General features: G+C 36.5%; 1 protein-coding gene across 1 annotated transcript; it reads right to left on the bottom strand.

The window, feature by feature from the left end:
* Window positions 1-1,403: 1,403 nt before the first annotated feature.
* Window positions 1,404-25,186, bottom strand: XKR3 (XK related 3). Its single transcript, XM_006087785.1, has 3 exons — window positions 24,855-25,186; window positions 17,276-17,529; window positions 1,404-2,077 (listed from the first exon to the last, which is right to left on the bottom strand). The coding sequence occupies exons 1-3, from the start codon at window positions 25,184-25,186 to the stop codon at window positions 1,404-1,406; spliced, it is 1,260 nt and encodes a 419-aa protein (XP_006087847.1).
* Between the last annotated feature and the right edge of the window lie 355 nt (window positions 25,187-25,541).

Here is a 25,541-nt window from a genome sequence, read left to right as displayed (position 1 = left end):
AAATCATAACCATTTCTTTTTAATGCCAAAGGCCTTGTGTTTTACAATGTATTACTATGGTACCTATAATTTTGAGGCATTTTTTCTGTATCTATAAGAGCTGAAAATGTGATCATAATATATTGTTTCCCTCTATAGACTCACCTATCTGTTTGTTATCAGCTCTCACTACTTTGTCGCTTCAAATCTATTTTCCAGCTGTATACATATAGTATATGAAATAGAACATGACATTGTTTATATGCATTTATCAACAAATCCATAAATCTATATTTTAATTTTATAAAATATCATATTCTTTCTTTAAATCTTATTCATGACTATGTTTTAATGATTTTAGGGAGTGAGGAAGGTAAAGAGAGAGAAAGAGAAAAACATCAATGTGAGAAACCTTAATTGGTTGCTCTCATATGTGCCCTGACCAGAGGTTAAACCTGCAACCTACCTCTGTGCTCTGACCAGTAATCAACCCTGCAAACTTTTCTATATCAGAGGGTGCTCCAACCAACTGAGCCTCCTGAAAAAGGGTCATATTCTCTTTTAAGTCCCATTTCTTCTATTCAATTTTCTGTCTTCCCAGAACAAATTCAATTTATACATCCCATTGCGGAATCCTTGTATTTCTTTTTCTATATGGTATTATGGTTTATTTTTCTCATTATAATCTACTCTGTTGTCTCGTCTGGAAATCTCTAATTTGTCACTGATAAATTTTCAGTATTTACCAGTGTCTTAAACATTATAGTTGCTCAATAAATGCATTCTGGTTCTTCAAAATATGTATTAATATGGTATTGCTTTTTAAAAAAATCAAAGTTTAATTAGGAGTAACTTTTGCTACCTTAAGTAAATATAAATGTTATCCTCATAAGACTGCTATTTAAGTTGCTTTTTAAAAATGCATAATAAAACCTGTAATAATACTGTTGTATTTTTTTTGAATGGTTAATGTTTACAGATAACTTATGTGCTTAACGGCAAACCCTATTTGTCTAATTAAAGATAAAGGTTCTAAAGATGTGGTAGGCAAAAACGGATTATGCTTATTTGTCCTGATCAGTGTTTGGAAAAATATACAGGTTTGTCTGTTTTTGCTAAGTCTATAATTATATTTGAGAAAACAAACATTCCAGCCTTTTGATTGGCAGTAATAACAGTTCAAAGTACTGTTGACTTACAGAAGAAAAATCAATTTTATTAGCAACTGATTGCAATCTTTTGCTTTAAATGAAAGAAAATTTAGTACATTTTACCATTAGAAGCATTTGAGTAAAGCAAAATGAAAATGTTCATTTTTCCATTGAAATCCATTTTCTAGTAAAAATCAACTCAGAACTAATAGTTAATTTTCAGTTAATAATTTTTATTATTTGAATTGACTTGTCTCTTTAGTTTATGTAACATCATATTGGCTCAGGTCGCATTTCTATTTCTTCTGGTGATGAATCACCTGACCACCCTGGATACAAATAATGGTAGAAGAGAAGCATAAAACCAATTGATAATAAGTAAGCTGTAATGAGGTGCGTGGCAATTAATGAGTCACAGCAATTCAATAAAGATTTCTCGCCAATAAACTTAAATATCGATACCATCATTACATTTTCTATTAGCCGAATGCTGTAGTGAAGGATTTTATGACTCCCCGTGTGCTTCTTATCAATTAATTCCTCACTTGACAATTGCAGCTTCACTCCTGACCAGCAAAATAAGTTGATCGCAGCATTTAGTACAGTGATCACAATAAGTATCAGTATTCTACCCGTTTTACTGACAATTTGGTTAATGTTTTTAGGAAGATGAGCTCCATTTATCAAAAACTCCACCCATGGTATAAACAGTGATATTGAAAACGAGACAATTATAAAGGGCATGCTCTTCAGTTTCAGAGATCCAGTAAAAAGTACCAGAGTCACTACACGTGAGGTAATCTCCAAAGAACGCCAGATCATGATGCAGATTAATTCCATTAGATGTAGCTTAATATCAGTATTATCATACTTGATCTGCATGGCCAGTATATTGCAGTGAATAGCGCCATAAGTAACTGATATTAGGGAAAATGCCATCAGCAGTGCTGTTAAAAATAAACATTGAAATGTTAGAGAACTTCCTTAATAAATGATGACAATATTCTATTCTAAACTGGGTATTTTAAGATAAGTACCTCTCTACCACTTTTTTATAGGTTGGAAATGTATTTACTTTTTCAAGGAATAGATACTTAGTCATTTTCAATAATCAGAAATAGAGCAAATATGTTAATACAATACATATGTCCTTTCCTCGAAAAATAATGAGCTAATATGTTTACAAACATATACACAAATTCCCTATAAATAATGATACAGATGAGATTAGAAAGATAGATTTCATCTGACCCTCTATGTGATAGAAGGCTGTTTAAATTTTATTCAAATTGAAAAGCTATTAGGAATCTTTAAATAGGAGAGTTACATCACCTGATTCAACAAAAATATAATTGTGCTTTATGGAAAGCTTGGTAGAAAGCAAGGATACAAAGCAGAAGGCTAGCATATGATATGTGCTTTAGACTCCTCAAAAATATGTTGCAAGGTTAAAAGGTAAAAAGAAAATCTGAAAATTGAGCTGATAGGCTTTGTTGACTCAATGGATCAGATGTATGAAATTAGAAGTCAATAATTCAGGTATTTAGATATATAAGTGTTAAAGAATATTATGAGAAATAAAATTTTTAAAAAGAAAAATTAATTTTAACACCAATCTTTCAAAACATTAGACAAACGAGCACACACAAAATAATTTTATAGAGAAATCGAATACTGATTAAATAATATTAAAATAAATTTTGTTGAAAGTAAAGGTGAAAAATCTTTTTAAATATATATATGTCATGTACAAAATAATTCACACTAGTTTCTCTGAAAACATTCTACAAACATAATTTAATTAGAAGGGAAATAAAATCAAGTAGTAATTCTTAATGTAAATTAAATTAGAAAATCAGAATTCAAATTATATACCAGTTAGAAAATAAAACACGAACATTGCCCTAATACTTTGAGGAATGGTCAAAATGAAACTCTGAAGATATTGAGGACCTTAACTTCATTTATGAGGAAACAAGATTGAAAAGAAAAGAATTAAAAATTCAATGTTAGGAATTAAAATTGACTTTGAGTCTTGGACACACAATGCAACATACAGATGATGTATCATAGAATTGTACAATCTAAATCTATATAATTTTATTAAGCAATGTTACCCTATGAATGTGATTTTTAAAATGTGGCTAAAGAAATTTTGAAACTCTACTTAGAACAAACCAACAAATTATTGAAGAACAAATAATTCTAAAATTTAGATATATATTTCAAAACAATACTAAGCAAAATAGACATATATTGCTAATACACAACTTTAAAAATAACAAACCAACTAAAGATCAACAGGAAATATTCAAGAATATTTAAAATATTAAGTATAATTTTATATATGTATAATATCAAGCTGAATGTTTTATTTTTAAAATATATGTAAATACTAAAATTGATTCAACCAATTAGTCAATGATCTCAACAAAAAATTTTTAAATGGTTGTTTAAACAATCATTTATAAAAATTCAGATCAATTGGAATGACTACCAAGTAAGAGTATACTTTTCTAAATTAATTAACCATATGAAAATAATAAATATATTGAATATATATTGTTTCCTGCATTTGATCATGTTTTAAGTATTAAATATATATATTTTAAAAAATATTTTTATTGATTTCAGAGTGGAAGGGAGAGGGAGAGATAGAAACATCAATGATGAGAGGGAATCACCGACTGGCTGCCTCTTGCATCCTCCCAACTGGGGATCCACCATGCAACCGAGGTACGTGCCCTTGACCAGAATCCAACCCGGGCCCCTTCAGTCCGCAGGCCGATGCTCTATCCACTGAGCCAAACCAGCTAGCGCTATATATATTTTTTGTAGTAACCTAATTTTTATTTACCTGTCAATGAAATCATCAAAGTACATTAAATAGGCACATACTATGCACATTTATACTAGTGCCTTTGTGTGTTAACCACTCCAAACTTTTATACCTGCATCAACAAAAACTGTAACCAGATAGATACGTGATCAGTCACTCCATAGGAAACCCAATTATTATATTAACTTTAAAATTATCATTTAACAAATGAGAAATGTTGTCAGAGATTGGGTGATATAAATGGCAGATGATACAAGAGACATAGAATGTTTGTCTTTGTGTAAAGTGCACAGGTTTCAAAGCATGAACTGCACACCTGGAGAGTCATACCAGGGAAAAAACCAAGGTAAATAACAGAGCCTCAATATCCTGTTATAACTGAACTATATAAGAAACCTTCAACAAACCTTCAGATTCCATATATATTTCTAATTCCATCTTCTACAAACCCAATTCATATGTCATAGTAAAAAGAAGTTCATTAATAATTGAAGCACTTAAATAACTTTTAGGTTATCCATTGGATTTGTTCCATTACACTGTTCCTCCCAGCAGGGCCCATTTCTTCAAGTAAGTACAGAAGGGCTAGTAGTTCAATTTATGAAAGTGAAATGATGAAAACTTCTATTAACATGGGCAATTCTCTGAACAAGGTGACTTCAACTCAACGGTTCTTTGCCTGACCACCTTTTTAATGGATCTCTTTCCAATTTTGATCATCTATTTCACTCTCAGTTTGACAAACTGCTGCTTTATATAATGCTAAGAAGGACCCACAGAAAAGAGTGAGTGTGTTCCAAGGACTGGCTGTGACTGGCCTCCTACAGGAATTCCATTGATTCCAACCCAACTTCCTTCTTGGTTTCTATCAAGTATATCTTGACCCAGTTTTGAAGCCCCCTAAAAACTTGCAGCTGGAATAGGTGCTCACACAGGCCTGCTCAAATCCCACATTCTCTGGGCTGTGCAGGAAACTCCTGGAAAGAGAACAACAGGAGGTAATTGATGGAGATGAAGGGGGAGCTAGTCTCCCTCCAGTTCTGCTACACTCCTACGGGCAGAACTGGAGAAAGACTTGCTCCCCCTTGTTCATTTTCCGTGGCCCCACTCCATCATGACAGATTTTAGGGTGTTTTTGGAGAAAGGATTTAGCATTAAATCTTCAAAAAGCCAGAAAGATGGCCACAGCCCTGAGTAGCAAGTAGATGAAGATGAGCAGGACCCAGAAGACATTCTCCAGGGAGGCCTTGCTGAAGAGGATGCTGCTGGAAGCACAGTCACTGTCAAGGGCTGGTAAGATTTCTGAACTTTGAACTGTCTCTCTTGTGCTCCTCTGCCTGCTCTGAGTTCTAAACAATCTGATCCAACTCCTCCATGAGATCCTGGTAAGATGTGGAGAGCTCCTGCCAGATCATGGCTCTGACTGTAGCTAAGTCACACTAGAGTCCACTGTGCCCCAGAGGAGAACCTCAGAACCTCATCCCTGGGATCTACTGGCTTCTATAGGCACAGATGGTTAGGTAGTCAGGGAGACCAACATTGTGCATTGGGCACATGGGCCTCGCTTCCACTGTGGTTGGAAAATGTAATTCTCAGTACAGTGGAACCTCTGTTCTGGAACTTACTTCATTCTGGAAGGTTAAGAAGTGATTTGTTAAAAAAAAAACCAAAATCTTTTTTTCCCCATTAGAAATAATGTAAATTGAATTAATGCATTCCAGACCCCTAAGGGATTCCCTGTTTTAACCTATCCTATATACCATACATGTCCAATGTACTATCTATAATAACAAAAGCATAATATGCTGATTAGACTGGACAGCCAAATGACCTTCCTGACATCCTTCTGGAAGACCTTCCGGACGCTGCTGCGGCTGCGAGGGCTGAGGCAAGCCACCTTGACTGCGAGGGCCGAGCCCCTTGCACGAATTTCGTGCATCGGACCTCTAGTTTAATATATAAACAAATACTTCTTTTCTTAAATTTACCCAACCACCACATAATAGCCTTAAATGAGTCACTTTCAGCATTAGTTCCAGGATGCAACCTCTGCATTTCTTCAGATCTCTCTACCTCCAAGATGCTGTCACCAGCTAACTGCTTTTCCTTTATCCAAATGAACAACAGTTTTCCAATCTTTGCTTTATGAGCACTTTCAGAGCCTTAGCAATATAAGCACATTTGATGGCCTCTCTGTGTTTTAAAATTATGCGAATCATCCACATCACCAGCCAAAAAAGCAAAACACACACACACACACACACACACACACACACACACACACACAACAACAACAACAACAACAACAACAGGAAAATATTCACAGGATAGCAAAATGATTCACATTTTCTCCTTTGTTTGTGGCCTGGCAGATGATTTTTGTCATGCTGATGTATCAGCATGAAAGGATTGTCAAATCCAAAACTAAAGTTTCTTTCAGAAACAAAGATTTTTTTTTATAAACAGCTTGATCAAGAACCAAATTGTTTGAGTTGGGAGACATTAGAGAACTGAGGATTAATTGTCTATTAAAAGATTTTTAACTCATAATTTTCATGTCTATTAAGATTTGTAGTACACAAATCTACATATCACCTATTTTAGAAATATAGAAATTAAGAAACTTGTCAAAAAGTAAAATATTTGAGAATTTCAGATTGGTGGTTACAAAATAGTCACAGGGATGTAAGTACAGCATTGGGAATGTAGTCAATAATAAGCTAATAAATATTCATGGTGCTAGGTGGGTACCACTTTGTAAGTTATATAAATACCTAATCATTATGCTGTACACCTGGCACTAATATAATATTGGATGTCAACTGTAATTGAGAAAAAAATAGCCAATAAGTATTCAGCAGGTAAGAGAAAGAATGAGTACACAAATCTACACACAATGATTACAGGTCCTGTTTGTATAATTTTTACTGCTATGAAGTTAGTATAATTTTGAAGTGGAATTACCAAGACTAACATAAAAAAAGAAAGGGAAAAGGTAAAGTACACATATAGAGTTGACAAATATATACATAGTTTATATACATTTACTTTGCATATATTAAATATTTTTGAAAACATTTTCTCACTGGATACCACAAGAGATTATTTATTTTGCACAATAAAAATAAATTTAAAAACATAAACATTCATCTTACAGTGTGTAGTCACTGCATAGTAGTTTTATTTATCCATCATTGGTTTTAGCATTCAAAGTTAAATATAATGATTTAAGATACATTAAAATGATTTAGGATACATAAAAAAACAGAATTTATTTTATTTTTTTAAATAAATATTGTTGAAAGTATTACATGTTCCTCTTTTCCCCCATTGCCCTCTCCAACACCGCTTCCTCCCAAGCCCTCACCACCCTACTGTCAGTGTCCATGGCTTATGCACATACACACATGAGTTCATTGGTTGATCTCTCACCTCCACTCCACCCTTCCCTGCTTTCCCTCTGAGGGTTGACAGTCTGATTGATGTCTCCATGCCTCTGGGTCTATTTTTGTCATTAGTTTATGCTGTTAATTAGATTCCACATATGAGTGAGATCATGTGATACTTATCTTTCTCTGACTGGCTTATTTCACTTAGCATAATGCTTTCTAGTTCCATCCATGCTATTGCAAATAGTAAGAGTTCTTTCTTTTTTACAGCACTGTAGTATTCAATTGTGTAGATGTACCACAGTTTTTTAATCCATTCATCTGCTGATGGGCACTTAGGCTGTTTCCAAAACTTAGCTATTGTAAATTGCACTGCTATGAACATAGGGGTGCATATATTCTTTCTGATGGGTGTTTCTGAATTCTTGGGATATATTCCTAGAGTGGAATCACTGGGTCAAATGCAATTTCCATTTTTAATTTTTTGAGAAAACTCAAAATTGTTTTCCACAGAGTCTGCACCAGTCTGCATTCCCAACAGCAGTGTATGAGGGTTCCCTTTTCTCCACATCCTCACCAACATTTGTCGTTTCTTGATTTAATGATAGCCATTCTGACAGGTGTGAGGTGTGCCTCATTTGTTGTTGATTTGCATCTCTTGGATGATAGTGACTGTAGGGCACAGCTATAGGGATAAGCCTCGGACTGACCTGTTGGCAAAGCCACAAACAAGTCCCAGCTTAGAGGGCATAGTCCTCTTAGCATATTTAGGCTTGACCTTAGACACTCCCTAGATTCTTCCTAGGTAGCTAATGGGCTGTGGGAGGTGCAGCAAGTGCTGCCAAAACAAGTGAAACTCACAAGAACATTGTAACTATGGTGACCACTACCTTGTTTACCTCTGGCTATAAAATAAAGGATCAGCTTGCCTCGGGATCTCTCTCTGTGGCCTTAGCCAGGCACAGGAAGATCCACCTAGACCCAGCTTATTCTCTCTGTCTTTCATTTCTCCATCCTTCACCGCCCTCACTCAGCTTGTGGAACCCTTGGATGAGCTGGCTTGGCACAAGTGACCTTGAGCATTTTTTCATATGTCTATTGGCCTTCTGAATGTCTATTTTGGAGAAGTGTCTATTTACTAGTAGGTCCTTTGTCCATTTTAAAATATATATTTTTTATTGATTTTTTTTTTACAGAGAGGAAGGAAGAAGGATAGAGAGCTAGAAACATTGATCAGCTGCCTCCTGCACACCCCTTACTGGGGATGTGCCCGCAACCGAGGTAATGCTTTTGATCAGAATCGAACCTGGGACCTTTCAGTCCACAGGCTGACACTCTAACCACTGGGAAAAACTGGCCAGGGCCGTTTGCCCATTTTTAAATTGGGTTGTTTGTATTCCTTTTGTTAAGTTGTATGAGTTCCCTGTAAATTTTGGAAGTTAATCCCTTATGGGATGTATCATTGGCAAATATGTTCTCCCAGGCAGTGAAGTCTCATTATTTTCTTGATGGTTTCTTTTGCTTTGCAGAAGTTTTTTATTTTGAGGTAGCCCCATTTGTTTATTTTCTCTTTAGTTTACATTGCCCTAGAGGAGATGTATCCATAAAGATATAGCTACAAGAGATGTCTGAGATTTTGCTACCAATGGCTTCTTCTAGGATTTTTACAGTTTCACGTCTTACATTTAAGTATTTTATCCATTTTGAGTTTATTTTTGTGTATGGTGTAAGTTGGTGGTCTAATTTCTTGGGGGGTTTTTGCATGTATCTGCCCAATTTTCCCAACATGATTTATTAAAAGAGACTGTCTTGACTCCACTGTATGCTCTTGCCTCCTTTGTAAAATATTGAGCATAATGTCATGGATTGATTTCTGGGTTCTCTGTTCTGTTCCATTTGTCTATATGCCTGCTCTTATGCCAGTGACATGCTGTTTTGAGTACAGTGTCTTTGTAATATAGCTTGAAATCTGGTATTGTGGTCCCTCTAACTTTGTGTTTCTTTCTCAGGATTGTTGTAGTTATTCAGGGTCTTTTTAAATTCCATATACATTTTTGGAATATTTGTTCTAGGTCTGTGAAATAAGCCATTGGTATTTTGATAGAGATTGCATTTACTTTGGATATGGCCATTTTAATGATGTTGGTTTTACAAGAACACGGTATATTCTTCCACTTCTTTATATCTTCCTCTATCTCTTTTTTCAACATACTGAAGTTTTCTGAGTACAAGTATATTACCTCATTGGTTAGATTTATTCCTAAATACCTAAAATTTCTGTTGCAATAGTAAATAGGGTTGTTTGGCTGGTTTTCCTTTCTGAGCATTCATTATAGGTGTATAAAAATGCCATAATTTTCTGGATATTAATTTTATGTCCTGCTATGTTGCAAATTCACTTATTAAATCTAGTAGTCTCTTGATGGCATCTTTAGGGTTTTCTATGTACAGCATCATGTTGTCTGCAAAGAGTGACAGTTTTACTTCCTCATTTGCAATTTGGATGCCTTTTATTTATTCTTCGTGTCTGATTGCTACAGGTAGAACTTCTAGTACTACGTTGAATAGGAGTAGTTAAAGTGGGCATCCTTCTCTTGTTCCTATTCTTATAGGAAACTAGTGGCATGGTGCACAAATTTGTGCACATTGAAAGGAAATTAATTAGAAGAAATATTTTTTAATTAAATCTTTATTGTTCAGATTACAGGTGTTCCTCTTTTTTCCCCCCATAGCTCTCCTCCACCCAGTTCTCACCCCCAACCTCTGCCCTTACCCCTTCCACTGTCCTCATCCATAAGTGTACGATTTTTGTCCAGTCTCTTCCTGCACCCCCACACCCCTTTCCCCCAAAGAATTGTCAGTCCACTCCCTTTCCATGCCCCTGGTTCTATTATATTCACCGGTTTACTCTGTTCATCAGATTTTTTTTATTGCTTAAAGTATTACAAAGAGTATTACATATATGTCTCCTTAGATTTTTTTATTCACTTGATTTTTAGATTCACTTGTAGATAGATATGTATTTGCGTTCATAATTTTTATCTTTACCTTTTTCTTCTTCCTCTTCTTAAAGAATACCTTTCAGCATTTCATATAATACTGGTTTGGTGGTGATGAACTCCTTTAGCTTTTTCTTATCTGTTAAGCTCTTTATCTGACCTTCAATTCTGAATGATAGCTTTGCTGGATAAAGTAATCTTGGTTGTAGGTTCTTGCTATTCATCACTTTGAATATTTCTTGCCACTCTCTTCTGGCCTGCATAGTTTCTGTTGAGAAATCAGCTGACAGTCGTATGGGTATTCCCTTGTAGGTAACTGACTATCTTTCTCTTGCTGCTTTTAAGATTCTCTCTTTGTATTTTGCTCTTGGCATTTTAATTATGATGTGTCTTGGTGTGGTCCTCTTTGGATTCCTTTTGTTTGGGGTTCTCTGTGCTTCCTGGACTTGTAAGTCTATTTCTTTCACCAGGTAGGGGAAGTTTTCTGTCATGATTTCTTCAAATAGGTTTTCAATATCTTGCCCTCTCTCTTCTTCTGGCACCCCTATAATTCTGATTATGGTACGCTTGAAGTTGTCCCAGAGGCTCCTTACACTATCTTCATATATTTGGATTCCTTTTTCTTTTTTGCTTTTCCGGTTGTGTATTTTTTGTTTCTTCGTATTTCAAATCTTTGACTTGATTCATGGGATCCTCTTGTCTGCTGTTGGCTCTCTGTATATTATTCTTTATTTCAGTCAGTGTATGCTTAAGTTCTAGTTGGTCTTTTTTCATATCCTCCAGGGTCTCACTAAATTTATCGGCGGTTTCCATAAAATTCTTGAAAAACCTTATAACCATGGTTTTGAACTCTATATCCAGTTGTTTGCTTTCCTCCATTTCTGTAATTTGTGACCTGTTTCTTTGTCTCCACATTTTTTATGCTTCCCTGTGTTGGTAGAGTGGCTTTGTGTGCTAGGTGTCCTATAGGGCCCAGTGGCTCAGCCTCCCCAATTACCTGAGGTGGACACTCTTGGTGCACCCCCTTGTGGGCTTTGTGCACAGTCTTGTTGTAGTTAAGCCTTGATTGTTGTAGGTATCACTGGGAGGAATTGACCTCCAGGCCAATTGGCTGTGAGAGTCAGCTGTGTCTGCAGTGGGAGAACTTCTGTGCTGAAGACACCCTTCTGGGGCAAGACTTGCTTCAGTAGGGCTTTGGTGCCCACTGAGTCTGCCCCCTGAAGTTTGGCATTCTGTCCTTTGTTGGGTGGCTCCTTGCTGGACAAAATATCCAGGCGTTCCTGGTGGCTGAATATCTGGTATGCTTGCTTGGATTTTGTTTTCTACCAAGTGCACAGACTGCCTGTCTGCCGTCTTCCAGTGTCCCATGTGAGACTGGATCTGGTGGACCTGCCTGTGCGTTTGCTGGTACAGCGGTTCCATGTCACCGGCCCAGCCGGGTCTGGCTCCGGCTTCCTCCGAACCTGATTCTGCTTCTTGAGTGTGTCCCTTATGTATTCGAGGAGTTGAAATCTGCAGTCTGCTGGGCTGGGCTGTAAAGGCGCAGGTAGTTCCCTTTGTGCCACTGGCACAGCTTGGGTGGGGATGTAAATTGAGTAGGGCGGGGTCCCCGGGAATCATCAGGGCAGAGCAAGGGGCAATGGTGTCTCCGTGACTCCTCGCCTCTCCATGACTCCCTGTCCCTGCGTCCTTGAGCGCCAGCGGGGAGCTCTGCGAGACAGCCACTCTCGCTCTCCAGCCCGTTGCAAGGCCATCACGCCTCTCCCCGTAGGGGTCTGGGGCCTCAGAATCCCACCCCAAACAAGCTCAGTGGACTCGAGAGTCTGCAGCCCCTTTAGATTGAAAAAAACCGCGCACCCAGTTGCAGCCCGCCTGGCACACAACTCCGTACCTCCGTTCTTGGAGCCTCTGCACAACCTACTCAGTCTCAATGCTCTTCTTTCTTTCCTTCCAGTTGTAGAGCTTCCACTGGGCCAGCTTTCCCATGGTTCGGAATGATAGCTGTTTGATTTATAGTTGGTAGTCTCGATGTTGTTGTGGGAGGCAGCACGCACAGGTCTGTACATTAAGCCGCCATCTTGGTTCCCCTGTTCCATAGATTTTAGATTGTTGTGTTTTCATTGTCATTTGTTTCCAGGATGCTTTTTATTTATTTCTTTGATCTCTTTGGTAACCCATTTGTTGTTTAATAGTATGCTATTTAGTCTCCATATGTTTGATTGTTTATAATTGTTTTTCGTTTATTTCTAATTTTATGCCATTGTGATCTGAGAAGATGCTTGATATTATTTCAGTCTTCTTGAATTTGTAAAGACTTAGCCTGTGTACTAACATGTAGTCTATCTTTAAAAATGTCCCGTGTGCACTTAAGAAGAATGTGTGTTCTGTAGTTTTGAGGTGAAATATTCTGAAGATGTCAGTTACTTCCATCTGATCTACTGAGTCATTTAGGATTTCTGTTTCTTTGCTGAATTTTTTGTCCTGGGGATTTATTCAGTGGCGTCAATGGAGTATTAAAGTCCCCTACTATGATTGTGTTGCTGTCCATCTCTCCCTAGATACCTTCCAGAAGTATTTTTATGTATTTAGATGCTCCTGTATTGGGTGCATAGATGTTTATCAGAGTTATATCCTCTTGTTGAAATGATCCTTTTAGTATTATGAAATGGTCTTCTTATCTCTTATTATGGCCTTCACTTTGAGGTCTATTTTGTCAGATATAAGTATTTCTACCCCAGGTTTTTGTTAGCTTTTTTTTCATTTCCATTTTCCTGAAGAATTTTTTTCCATCCCTTTATTTCAGTTTGTATGAGTCCCTTGTTCTGAGGTGCATCTCTTGTAGACAGCATATATATGGTCATGTTTTCTTATCCATTCGGCCAACCTATGTCTTTTGGTTGGAGCATTTAATCCATTTTAGTTTAAGGTTACTATTGATAACTACTTGTTTGTAGCAATTTTTATTCTTTATGCCTGTGTTCCTTCTTCCCTTTCTATTTCTTCTTTTTACAACTGTCCCTTTAGCATTTCTTGTAATGATAGCTTGTTGGTAACAAACTCCCTTAAACTTTTTTTTTAATCTGTGAAGCTCCTGATTTCTCCTTCAATTTTGAATGATAGTCTTGCTGGATAGAGTCATCTTGTATTTAGTCCCTTCTTTTTGTATCATTTTGTATATTTCATTCCATTCCCTTCTGGCCAGACATGTTTCTGTTGAGAAATCAGTTAATAGTCGAATGGGAGAACCCTTATAGGTATCATTCTGTATTCCTCTTGCAACCTTTAGATTTTTACTTTGTCATTGATGTTTGCTAATGTAATTATGATGTATCTTGGTGTGGGTCTTTTTGGGTTCATATTGCTTGGGACTTTCTGAGCTTCTTGGATTTGTGTGACTTCCCCCCCCCCCCCCCGCCACCATCTGGGAAGTTTTCTGTCATTATTTCTTCAAACAGGTTTTCTATTCCTTGCTCAAATTCCTTCCTTCTAGTATCCCTATTATGCGAATGTTGTTTCATTTTCATCTGTCCCAAAGCTCCCTTAAAATCTCCTCCTATTTTTAAAAAATATTTTTTTTCAGTGCTGCTCTGCTTGGGTGCTTTTTTCTACTTTGTCTTCTAACTCACTGATTCAGTCCTCAGCTTCTTCTGATGTACTGTTGAAACTTTCCATTTTGTTCTTTATTGCATCTATGTCATTCTTCATATCCTCTTGATTCTTATTCATGGTGAAATTCTCATTCAGCTCCTTATAATTCTCATTGAGTTGTGTGTGTCATCCAAATGTTTGAGCATGCTTATAACCACTAATCTGAATTCTTTCTCTGATAAATCACTTGCCTCCATTTCATTTAGTTCCTTTTTTGGCTATTCCTTTGCTTTCCTTTGTGAATTGTTTCTTTGTCTCCGATTTCTGCTGTCCTGTTGTAATTGTTTCTGTCTTAGATCCAACTGCTATTCCACCCAGTTTTTTTGTTTCTTTGTTTTGTTTACTTTGGAGGGGGTGATTTTATGTATTTGATGATAGTGTGACCCAGTGGTGTTGTCTCTCAGATCTCCTGAGCTGGGTATTCTAATGGAGTCTTCTACTTGAGTTATTTTGGCTCTCCTGATATAGTTGGGCCTTAAATGTTAGTTTCTCATTCATGAATGTAGTCTCCTCACAGGATGTTTATCAGTGTGACTCACCCCCGGCCTTGTCGTGCAAGCGGTTGTGGATGTGATTGTTGTTCCAGCTCTTGTGTCAGGGGTTGCCTGAGATCTCACTGGCATGTGGCTCACCGTGGGGCCCACAACAGGGTGGTGGGGATCCTGGGGCCACAGCTGAGATAGTGTGACTCTGGCCAGTGTGTTGTGACTGTTACCTAAATGGTGTCACTCTGTGAATCCCTGTGGATATCCCAGAACCCATGTCCAGGGAGGTAGGCATTCTGGAGTCTGCCGGTGAGGCAAGGGGACTCTGGCCTGGTTGGTTTCACTCTGTGAATTACGAGGGGGTCTATGAGCCAGTGGCTGGATATGTAAAGGTCACAGGATCTACGGCTGAATCAGCATGTCTTGGTCAGAGAGGTGCACACTCATCATCTCACCAAAGGGATCTAGGAGCTGGTATCTGGGAGGCAGAAGTCAAGGAGTCTTCAACTGAAGCTATTGGACTGGCCAGAGAGGCACATACTTCTGAACTCACAGGAGTCCCAGAATCTGCAAATCTGCAAATGAAGTAACATGTCTTTGATCAGAGTGGATGCAGCATCCAGGATGGTATCTGAGGCCAGTCTGGGTGGTGGTGAGGCTGGGATCTGGTCACACAGTTCTCCTCTTCAAGATGGTTTCTGTGCCAGAGATGGCTGCTCAGGAGTGCTTGCATCAGTAGCAGGGGCTCTCAGTCCAGGAAAGCCCAGTTGGCCAGCCCCCTGAGACTCCTGCAGAATATAACTGTCCTTCACTCACTCACACATACCACACACATCCATATACTCACCTTTCACTCCCCTAGTCACTCACACTCTCTCCCTCACTGCTGTCCTGTTGGCCGCCATCTTTGAGTCAGTTTTCCAGAATTCCTTTTAATTTCAGTTTTTATGTCCACTTAATACCTATTTTCTGAGAAACATTTTTCAGTCTAAAGATGGGTTTTATATATGATAGGTATTATTATTATTATAAATTTATAATCTCATTTTTATTACAAGTTTTAAAACTGTTTCTTCTGACTTTGTTGCCCAAATAAATATTAAATAATCATTTCTTGTTCCAAAAGAATAATTAGTTAATATTTTGATTTATAAATATAAATATCCTATATATTTACATGTATTTGTAAATGACATCTGATGTCAAATGATATTTTTGAAGTAACGGATTATAATTTTACATTTAGCTTTAATTATGTTTTATTCAAGTTTTGTTATATGCATGAACACAGAAAATACTGCAGTGAAAGCTTTGGGAGGGCTGGGAGTGGGAAGGAGAAAAAGGAGACATCTACCCCTTTACCCAATCACTCTCTTGTTCACTTGTTCTTCCTTTTCATCTAGCTGCTGCTGAAATATACTGATATACATCCCTCACAATTAAAAAAAATAAAATCTAGACATCCTGACTGGTTTGAAGTGTTATCTCATTGTAGTTTGACTTGCATTTCTTTAACATCTAGTGAAGTTAAGCATATTTTCATATATATGTTGGCTATCTGTATGTCATCTTGAAAGAAGTGTCTGTTTAGGTCTTCTGACCATTTTAAAATTGGATTGTTAATTGGTGTTGAGTTTTATGAATCTTTATATACTTTTCTATTGTAAACCCTTCTCGGAGCTGTTGTTTGCAAATATCTTATTTCATTCATTTTACTGTGTTTTTGTTTAATTCAAAGTTTCCTTCCTTGTGCAAAAGTTTAATTTTATACAGTCTTATTTATTTTTGCCTTTACTTCCCTTGACTTTGGGGGAAAATTAATATAATCTTCTCTAAGATTTAAGTTCATAAATTTGGTGCCTAGGTTTTTTTAATGGACCTTGAGAATATCATGCTAAACAAGCCATACAAAAAAAGTAAATAACTATATGATTTCATTTATATGTGGAATATAACATTGAAGCAAAAAAACTAACAAAACAAAACTGATAGACAGAGACCACAGTGTGGTGGTGACCAAAGTGAAGAAGGGTGGGAGTTATGAAAGGGTAAAGTAGGGTATACACACAAGGCACTATACAGGTCACATATTGTAAGAATGTACAGCTGAAACCTAAAAATACTTATTAACTAATGTCACCCCAATGCATTTAATTTAAAAAGACAAAAAGAAACTTTTCTATTTTTCAATAATCATAGTAGAGACTGGACACTTGTACACTTTACACAGTTCCTCCAGTTGTTGCATCTTATATAATTATAGTACGTAGAATATCATTAATGTGAAATTTACACAGGCCAATCAGCTTGTATAAATGTATTCCATCCCATCAGCCTGCAGATTAATGTAACAATTACTATAATCAAAACACAAAGTCATATTCCTGGAGAATTTTGGAAAATTTTATAAATGTGTATCCTTTCCAAATGTTTAATTCTTTGCAGTTTTTACTTTTGTTAGAAGAAGACGTTATATGTTTAAAATAATTCTGTAATAAGTTTCAGATACAAAATTATTTTCCCACTAGATGTAACAGTCCCCTTTCCCATATAATCTTACATATTATATTGCTTAATAAAATGGATGCCGATTTATTCATATCAATTTTCTCTAGATTTTAGATGTATCTATAATTTTGTTTGTGAAAATATTCACAGAAAATCAACTTTACAAAATTTAATACAATCATGATTTAGAAATAAATATTTAATGTCTTTTAAAAACTTCACTATGCCCTACTTTCCCTTTTAGGATGGTCTTTTAGCTTAAAACACCCAAACTTACCTCTTTCCAAAGGCCATTCTCTTATAGTGAGAGTGACATAGAGTTGTAATGTTAATTGTGGCATGGAACTAACAAAGGCCTGGATGACTGACATATAGTTGAAAGCCTTGCATTGTATGTAAGTTCCATGAATTGTGTGAATAATCTCCCTCTCCATCAACATCCTTCTTTTTTTGATGCTAATTGGAGTTGCTTTTCTAATCATTTCAAGCCTTTTCAACACTCTGTAGTGACTAAACATGGTATACAGACACCTGTTAGAAAGAAGTAACACTCAAGATTAATATTTGTCAGTGATAGATGTGTTAAAAATATTTGAAATGCCATTATTAGAAGAATGTCTAATTTTTTAAAATTCTATTATTACATATAATAAAAACTAAATTAGTCATGTAATACAGTTTCTAATATTAACATTTATTTTAATTCTGTATCTATGATTTCATCTAAAATTAATACATAAATACATTCTTATAAAAAATCAAACAATAAGCTAAATATCTCTTTGTTAGCATACAATTGAATTTGCCTCCACAAAGTAAGTTACTATTTGTAGTTTGGGACATAATATTCCAATCTTATCCCAATGCATTTACTTTATGAACCTAATTCTTTATATTCTTATCTTAAAACATATTTAAGTTATTTTTCTAAAATAAAAGGGTGCTCATACTTTGATAATTTAAATTTTTTTTGACATTTTTTATATGTTTGTTCCAGAAAATGAATCTGTTATAGTTTTAATTGCTTTCAAGGACTCAATACAAAGAGTTCACACTATTTTTATTTGTTATTTTTCTATTAATGGGAGTTAGCTCATTTAGCATCCATTCTAACATGTGAACTTTAAAAACTCAATTAACACAAAGTAGTTGTAGATTCAAGATGTTGCCAAAGTAGGTAGATGTAATAGTCCCCTTTCCTCAGGACCAAATTGGAATCAGAAGTAAAATATAAACCCATCAACCCAAATACCTCATTAAATACTTGCTGCATAGAAGTCTTATAATGAGAAATTTATAAAGGAGGGACTTTTTGTTTGGGAGCTTTGCATGAGTTGATACCACCCTTTCCATATATAAATCCAGGATCTCAGCTATCACTCGTAAGGGTTGACCCTGCACCCAAATAAACCAATAAAAATCAAGACTCAGAGAAACCAAGATGGCAGCATAGGCAAACACTGGAAATTGCTGCCTCCCACAATAAATTCAAAAATACAACTAAAAGACAAAACGGACATCATCCAGAACCACAGGAAGGCTGGCTGAGTGGAAATTCTACAACTAGAAGGAGAGAGAAAAGCACACTGAGACTCAGAGGAGGTGCGGAAGTGCAGAGGTACGGAGGCACACGCAGAAAGGGCTGGCAACTGAGGACGCGGCTGACTTTTTGAATCAGCAGGGAGTCACAAGCCCCCGACTCCTCTGAGCTCCAGTTCCGGGTGAGTCTCTGGGGACCCAGACTCATACAGGGAGAAACTGGACTGTCTGGCAGCGAACAGAACTCGGAACTGGAGGGCGGCTTTCTCTCTAAGGTGCTTGCAGTGATTACCAGGAAACTGAGATGCGGGGCCCCTTAGGGCAGGACTAAGGATCAGCCATAGCTTCTTGCTCCGCCCTGTCGATTCCCTGAGACCCCGCCCCACCCAAGTTGCGGCAGAGGCTTTTGCATATGAATGCCCTGGCCCTTTGCAATCTGAAAATTACCTAACAAACTACAGCTGGGCCAGACAGACCCAGAAGTTCCAAGAGAAGGCCCAAGGCCCCATAGCAGCTTGCACTGCTTCACAGCTGGGCCTCATTTGGGCGCCTCCAAACCCCAAACAAGGAAGGGGAATCTGCAGATCTCCTTGTAGCTCCTGCTGGGTAGCCTCAGGCAGAGGCTAAATTAGCACCTCCTTAGATTCAAGAGCCAGTGTACCCAGTGGTCAGAGTGGGAACATCCTATTACAACTCCTTAGATCCATAAGGGACACACCCAGGGGGCAGACTCAGTGGGCACCAAAGCCCACTGAAGCAAGTCTTGCCTCATAAGGGTGTGTTCAGCACAGAAGTTCTCCCACTGCAGACACAGCTGACTCTCACAGCCAATTGGCCTGGAGGTCAATTCCTCCCAGTGATACCTACAACAATCAAGGCTTAACTACAACAAGACTGTGCACAAAGCCCACAAGGGGGTGCACCAAGAGTGTCCACCTCAGGTAATTGGGGAGGCTGAGCCACTGGGCCCTATAGGACACCTAGCACACAAAGCCACTCTACCAACACAGGGAAGCATAAAAAATGTGGAGACAAAGAAACAGGTCACAAATTACAGAAATGGAGAAAAGCAAACGACTGGATATAGAGTTCAAAACCACACTTTTAAAGTTTTTCAAGAACTTTCTAGAAACCGCCGATAAATTTAATAAGACCCTCAAAAAGACTGGTGAGACTGCCGATAAATGTAGTGAGACCCTCAAGAAATTTAGTGAGACCCTCGATGTAGTGATAAAGAACCAACTAGAAATTAAGCATTCACTGACTGAAATAAAGAATATTATACAGGCACCCAACAGCAGGCCAGAGGAGCGCAAGAATCAAGTCAAAGATTTGAAATGCGAAGAAGCAAAAAACACCCAACCGGAAAAGCAAAATGAAAAAAGAATCCGAAAATACGAAGATAGTGTAAGGAGCCTCTGGGACAGTTTCAAACGCACCAACATCAGAATTATAGGGGTACCAGAAGATGAGAGACAGCAAGATATTGAAAACCTATTTGAAGAAATAATGACAGAAAACTTCCCCCACCTGATGAAAGAAATGGACTTACAAGTCCAGGAAGCACAGAGAACCCCCAAACAAAAGGAATCCAAAGAGGACCACACCAAGACACATCATAATTAAAATGCCAAGAGCAAAAGACAAAGAGAGAATCTTAAAAGCAGCAAGAGAAAGAGACTCAATTACCTACAAGGGAGTACCCATACGACTCTCAGCTGATTTCTCAACAGAAACTTGGCAGGCCAGAAGGGAGTGGCAAGAAATATTCAAAGTGATGAATACCAAGAACCTACAACCAAGATTACTTTATCCAGCAAAGCTATCATTCAGAATTGAAGGTCAGATAAAGAGCTTCACAGATAAGGAAAAGCTAAAGGAGTTCATCACCACCAAACCAGTATTATACGAAATGCTGAAAGGTATCCTTTAAGAAGAGGAAGAAGAAGAAAAAGGTAAAGATACAAATTATGAACAACAAACATGCATCTATCAACAAGTGAATCTAAGAATCAAGTGAATAAATAATCTGATGTACAGAATTAACTGGTGATTATAATGAATCAGGGACACAGAAAGGGAATGGACTGACTATTCTTGGGGGGGGGGGAGAGGAATGGGAGATGCGGGAAGAGACTGGACAAAAATCGTGCACCTATGGATGAGGACAGTGGGTGGGGAGTGAGGGCGGAGGGTGGGGCGGGAACTGGGAGGAGGGGAGTTATGGGGGGGAAAAAAGAGGAACAAATGTAATCTGAACAATAAAGATTTAATTAAAAAAAGAAAATTACAGGCCAATATCCCTGATATACATAGATGCTAAAATCCTCAATAAAATATTAGCAAATTGGGTCCAGCAATATATTAAAAAGATCATATTCCAAGACCAAATGGGATTTATTCCAGGGATGCAAGGCTGGTACAATGTTTGTAAATCAATAAACATGGTACATCACATTAAAAAATTGAAAGACAAATATCAAATTATAATAAAAATACATTCAGAAAAAGCATTCAACAATATCCAACACCCATTTTTTTATAAAATCTCTCAGCAAAGTGAGAATAGAGGGAACATATCTCAACGTGATAAAGGCCATATATGACAAACCTACAAGGAGGATCATACTCAATAGGCAAAATTTAAAATCATTTTCTCTAAGAACAGGAACAAGACAGGGATGTCTGTTTTCACCACTCTTATTCAACATAGTACTGGAAGTCCTAGCCACAGCAATTATACAAAGGGAAGAAATAAAAGGCATCCAAGTTGGAAAGGAGGAAGTAAAACTGTCATTAACAGATGACATGATATTGTACATGAAAAACCCTAAGAACTCCACCAAAGAACTACTGGGCTTAATAAAAAAATTCATCAATGTAGCAGGATACAAAGTTAACACCCAGAAAGAGAAACTAAACAAATAATCCCATTTACCATAACAACAAAAAACTTGAGATACTTAGGAATAAACTTAACCAAGGCAGTAAAAGACCTTTACTCAGAAAACTATGAACATTAAAAAAGAGATAGAGGAAGATATAAACAAGTGAAAGAATATACTATATTCATGGATTGGTAGAATTAACATCATTAAAATGTCCATACTATCCAAGTCAATCTACAGATTCAATGCAATCCCTATTAAAATACCACCAGCATATTTCACAGATCTAGAATACTCCAAAAAATTATATAAAATTTAAAAAGACTATGAATAGATGCAGCAAAGCAATCTTGAGAAAGAAAAATAAAGTTGGAGAAATCACAATACCAGATATCAAGCTGTATTACAAAGCCACTGTTCTCAAAACAGCCTAGTACAGGAACAAGTACAGGCATATAGATCAATGGAACAGAACAGAGATCCCAGTAATTGCCCCAAGCCATTAACTCAGTTAATATTGGACAAACAATGGAGTCAAGACAGTCTCTTCAATAAATTGTGTTGGAAAAATTGGACAGATACATGCAGAAAAATGAAACTAGAATACCGACTTACACCATACACAAAATAAACTAAAATAGATAAAGGACTTAAATGTAAGATGGGAAACCATAAAAATCTTAGAGGAGTAAAAGGCAGTATAATCTCAGACATCTCATTTAGCAATATGTTCAGATACATCTCCTAGGGCAAAGGAAACTAAGGAGTAAATAAACAAATGGGACTACCTCAAAATAAAAACCTGCTGTACAGCAAAAGAAACCATCAACAAGACCAAAAGAGAGCCCACTGTATGGGAGAACTTATTTGGCAATGATACAGCTGATAGAGGGTTAATATCCAAAATATATAAGGAACACATACAATTTAACAAAAGGAAGACAAACAATCCAATTAGGAAATGGACAAAAGACATAAATAGACATTTCTCCAAACTGGACATACAGAAGGCCAACAGACATATAAAAAATGCTCAAAGTCACTGACCATCAGAGAAAAGCAAATCAAAACAACAATAAGGTATCATCTCACATCTGTCAGAATGGCTATCATCAACAAATGAACAAATGACAAGTGCTGGCAAGGATGTGGAGAAAAGGGAACTCTCGTACACTGCTGGTGGGAATACAGATGGTGCAGCCACTGTGGAAAACAGTATGAAGTTTCCTCAAAAAATTAAAAATGGAACTCCCATTTGATCTAGTGATCCCACTTCTAGGAATATATCCTAAGAAACCCGAAACACCGATCAGAAAGCATGCATGCACCCCTATGTTCACAGCAGCACAATTTACAATAGCTAAGATCTGGAAACAGCCCAAGTGCCCATCAGTAGACCATTGAATAAAAAAGCTGTGGTATATTCATACCATGGAATACTATGCAGCAGTAAAACATAAGGACCTCTTACCCTTTGAGACAGTATGGAGGGACCTAGAGAGTATTGTGCTAAGTGTAATAGCCAGTCAGAGAAAGATAAGTATCAGATGATCTCAATCTTATGTGGAATCTAAATAACAAAATAAACTAATGAAGGGAGTGAATCCAGAGACATGGAAGAATGGAACAGAGTGTAGAATCTGGGGGGGGAAGGTAAAGGAGGGTGGGTGAGTGGGAGGTGATCAACCAAAGAACTTGTATGCATATATGCAAAACTAATGGTGAAGGCCTGGGGCGGGTAGTAGGGGAGGCTAGAGGGGATCAATAGGGGAGAAAAAGGTACATATGTAATACTTTCAACAATAAAGATTTTAAAAAATAAAATTAATACTGCCAAAAAACTGCAAAAAATAAAAATAAATAAAACCTATATAAACATTAACCAATTTCACTTCATGAATTTGTGCAAAACATTTTTATATGCTATGTGAATGTAAAGTATTGTTTAGGGAATAAAGTTAGTAATACTATAATAACTTTATCATGTCATATGGGCACTCGAGTTATCAGGGTAATCACCTCATAAGACTATATATATATATATATATATATATATATATATATATATATATATAATAAAGATTATATTATACACCTGAAACTAATATAATATTGTTTGAAAACTATATTTTTAAAAAGAGGTTTTTGCTGCCAACATTATCTGGGTTTTCTGTATTTATAAATTTTGTAGTTAACATGTTTTTCCTTTTCTGTAGTACATGAATAAGTCCTTTTTCTTCAAGAAATACAGTGACTAAAACTTAAATTAGCTCAAGGGAACAAATCCAAATAATTTAATTTGCTGCTCCTAGGATTAAATTTATCGTATGGATTGTTCTGATTTTACAGATGAAAACATACGGGCTCAGAGAGGTCAAGGAAGCTAATTTTAGTATGGTAAGTGCTAAAGTGGAATTCCAGCCGAAACCGGTTTGGCTCAGTGGATAGAGCGTCGGCCTGCAGACTCAAGGGTCCCGGGTTCGATTCCGGTCAAGGGCATGTACCTGGGTTGTGGGCACATCCCCAGTGGGAGATGTGCAGGAGGCAGCTGATCGATGTTTCTCTCTCATCGATGTTTCTAACTCTCTATCTCTCTCCCTTCCTCTCTGTAAAAAATCAATAAAATATATTTATAAAAAAAAAATAATAAATAAAGTGGAATTCCAAATATGCAGAGCTCTAAAAGCCAGTCCCACTCTTTCTTTTCACATTTTTAGTTTTTGTTTCTATTCTTGTATCAAAGTTATATATGCCCATAGTTTAAAGAATAAAACGGTTCCCACGGGAAAAAATAAATTTATGGTATGAAGGATATTTCAGTATAACTTAAATGATCTTTCTATGGGTTTTTCTACCTAAAACCCTAAGTGAAGAACTAGAGAAATTAATTCCTATAAAACACATAGTTCTCATGCAAATCGGCATTATAAAGCAGAAGTGACAATGGAAATGAATTGTTTAAATGCATATAAATAATCCAAGTTTCAGATTCAATTTATAGAATGTCTTGATAATCTGCAACTAATAAATTTACAAGGAAAATATATGACATTGTTTCTTAAAGTGTATCTGTCTTTCTCATTCCATTCTCACCCTGCAACATAATGTTATATCTCTATTTCTCGTAATTACTTAAAATAACATTCATAATTGGCGTAAGGAGGTAAATAATAAAACTGAATGTGATACATTCATTAAAAGAACAGAAGAAAGAATTTATATTTCATTTTGTATTATTCAAAACTCTCATTGTCTTAAAATTGATGACCACCTTATACCAATAGTTTCAAGTTAAGAAAACTAAACAAAACTAAAATATAAGTAATTTTGTTAAAGAACCAATTAGTGCATCCACATGCATATTAGTCTACATTTTACTTTGTAGCTTTTAGAAAAGTAAATGAATGAAATATATTTAATATGACTTACCTCACCACAGGACCTAGAAGCAAAATGTGCCCAACAAACAAAAATTTATGTTTGCTCAAGTCTTTCTGGAAAAGCAAAAGGATAACTTGATCCAAAACTACTCCCACAAGAAGAAAGGCAATGGTGAATGACATCCAGAATACATCATTATTCTTTCGATAAATATCAAATAGATACAAAGCAGAGGCAGCTTCACCACAATAGAAAAAAGTTAAGCATAAAATGCTTATTGGAAATTGTACATAGTCTCTGTAGTCAGGAAGGATTTCGTCTGGAAAAACTGAACCTCTATCTCTGTTTTCTTCATGAGGCTCTTCCACTGCTGTCTCCATTCTTGGAGTGGCAGCAATCCAACCTCCTTCTCTTAAATAATAAGTACAGTAAATGTTAATATCCAAACCAAATAGCAGTAAACAAGATCCTGTACAATTTAACATTCATTGAAAATGTAAATATAGGCAGCTAAATATAGACCACGGATTATGACATAATTCCACATCTGGTTTAGAGAATATTGAAATACAATATCTAATCCTACCTATTCTTTAGGAAATCTTGTTATAAATGGTTATTTTAGAAAATTTAAAGATCAGAGTAGACTTCATTAAGTCAGAATGTCCTTTTACTTTGAAAGTGTTTGCTCTAATATACATACGCTTACACTAAGCACCTACATGTACTCCAACT

The sequence above is a fragment of the Myotis lucifugus genome, unplaced genomic scaffold (assembly GCF_000147115.1).
Source record: "Myotis lucifugus unplaced genomic scaffold, Myoluc2.0 scaffold_40, whole genome shotgun sequence".
In the NCBI taxonomy this organism is placed as follows: domain Eukaryota; kingdom Metazoa; phylum Chordata; class Mammalia; order Chiroptera; family Vespertilionidae; genus Myotis; species Myotis lucifugus.
Note: the sequence above shows the minus strand (reverse complement) of the source record. Positions and strands in the feature narration are given on the sequence as shown.

Coding starts and splice junctions, on each gene's coding strand:
- XKR3 (XM_006087785.1), bottom strand. CDS start 25,186: ATGGAGACAGCAGTGGAAGAGCCTCATGAAGAAAACAGAGATAGAGGT. Junction 17,530..24,854: donor CTTCTAGGTCCTGTGGTGAG/GTAAGTCATATT, acceptor TCTTTCTAACAG/GTGTCTGTATACCATGTTTA. Junction 2,078..17,275: donor AGAATGGCCTTTGGAAAGAG/GTAAGTTTGGGT, acceptor TATTTTTAACAG/CACTGCTGATGGCATTTTCC.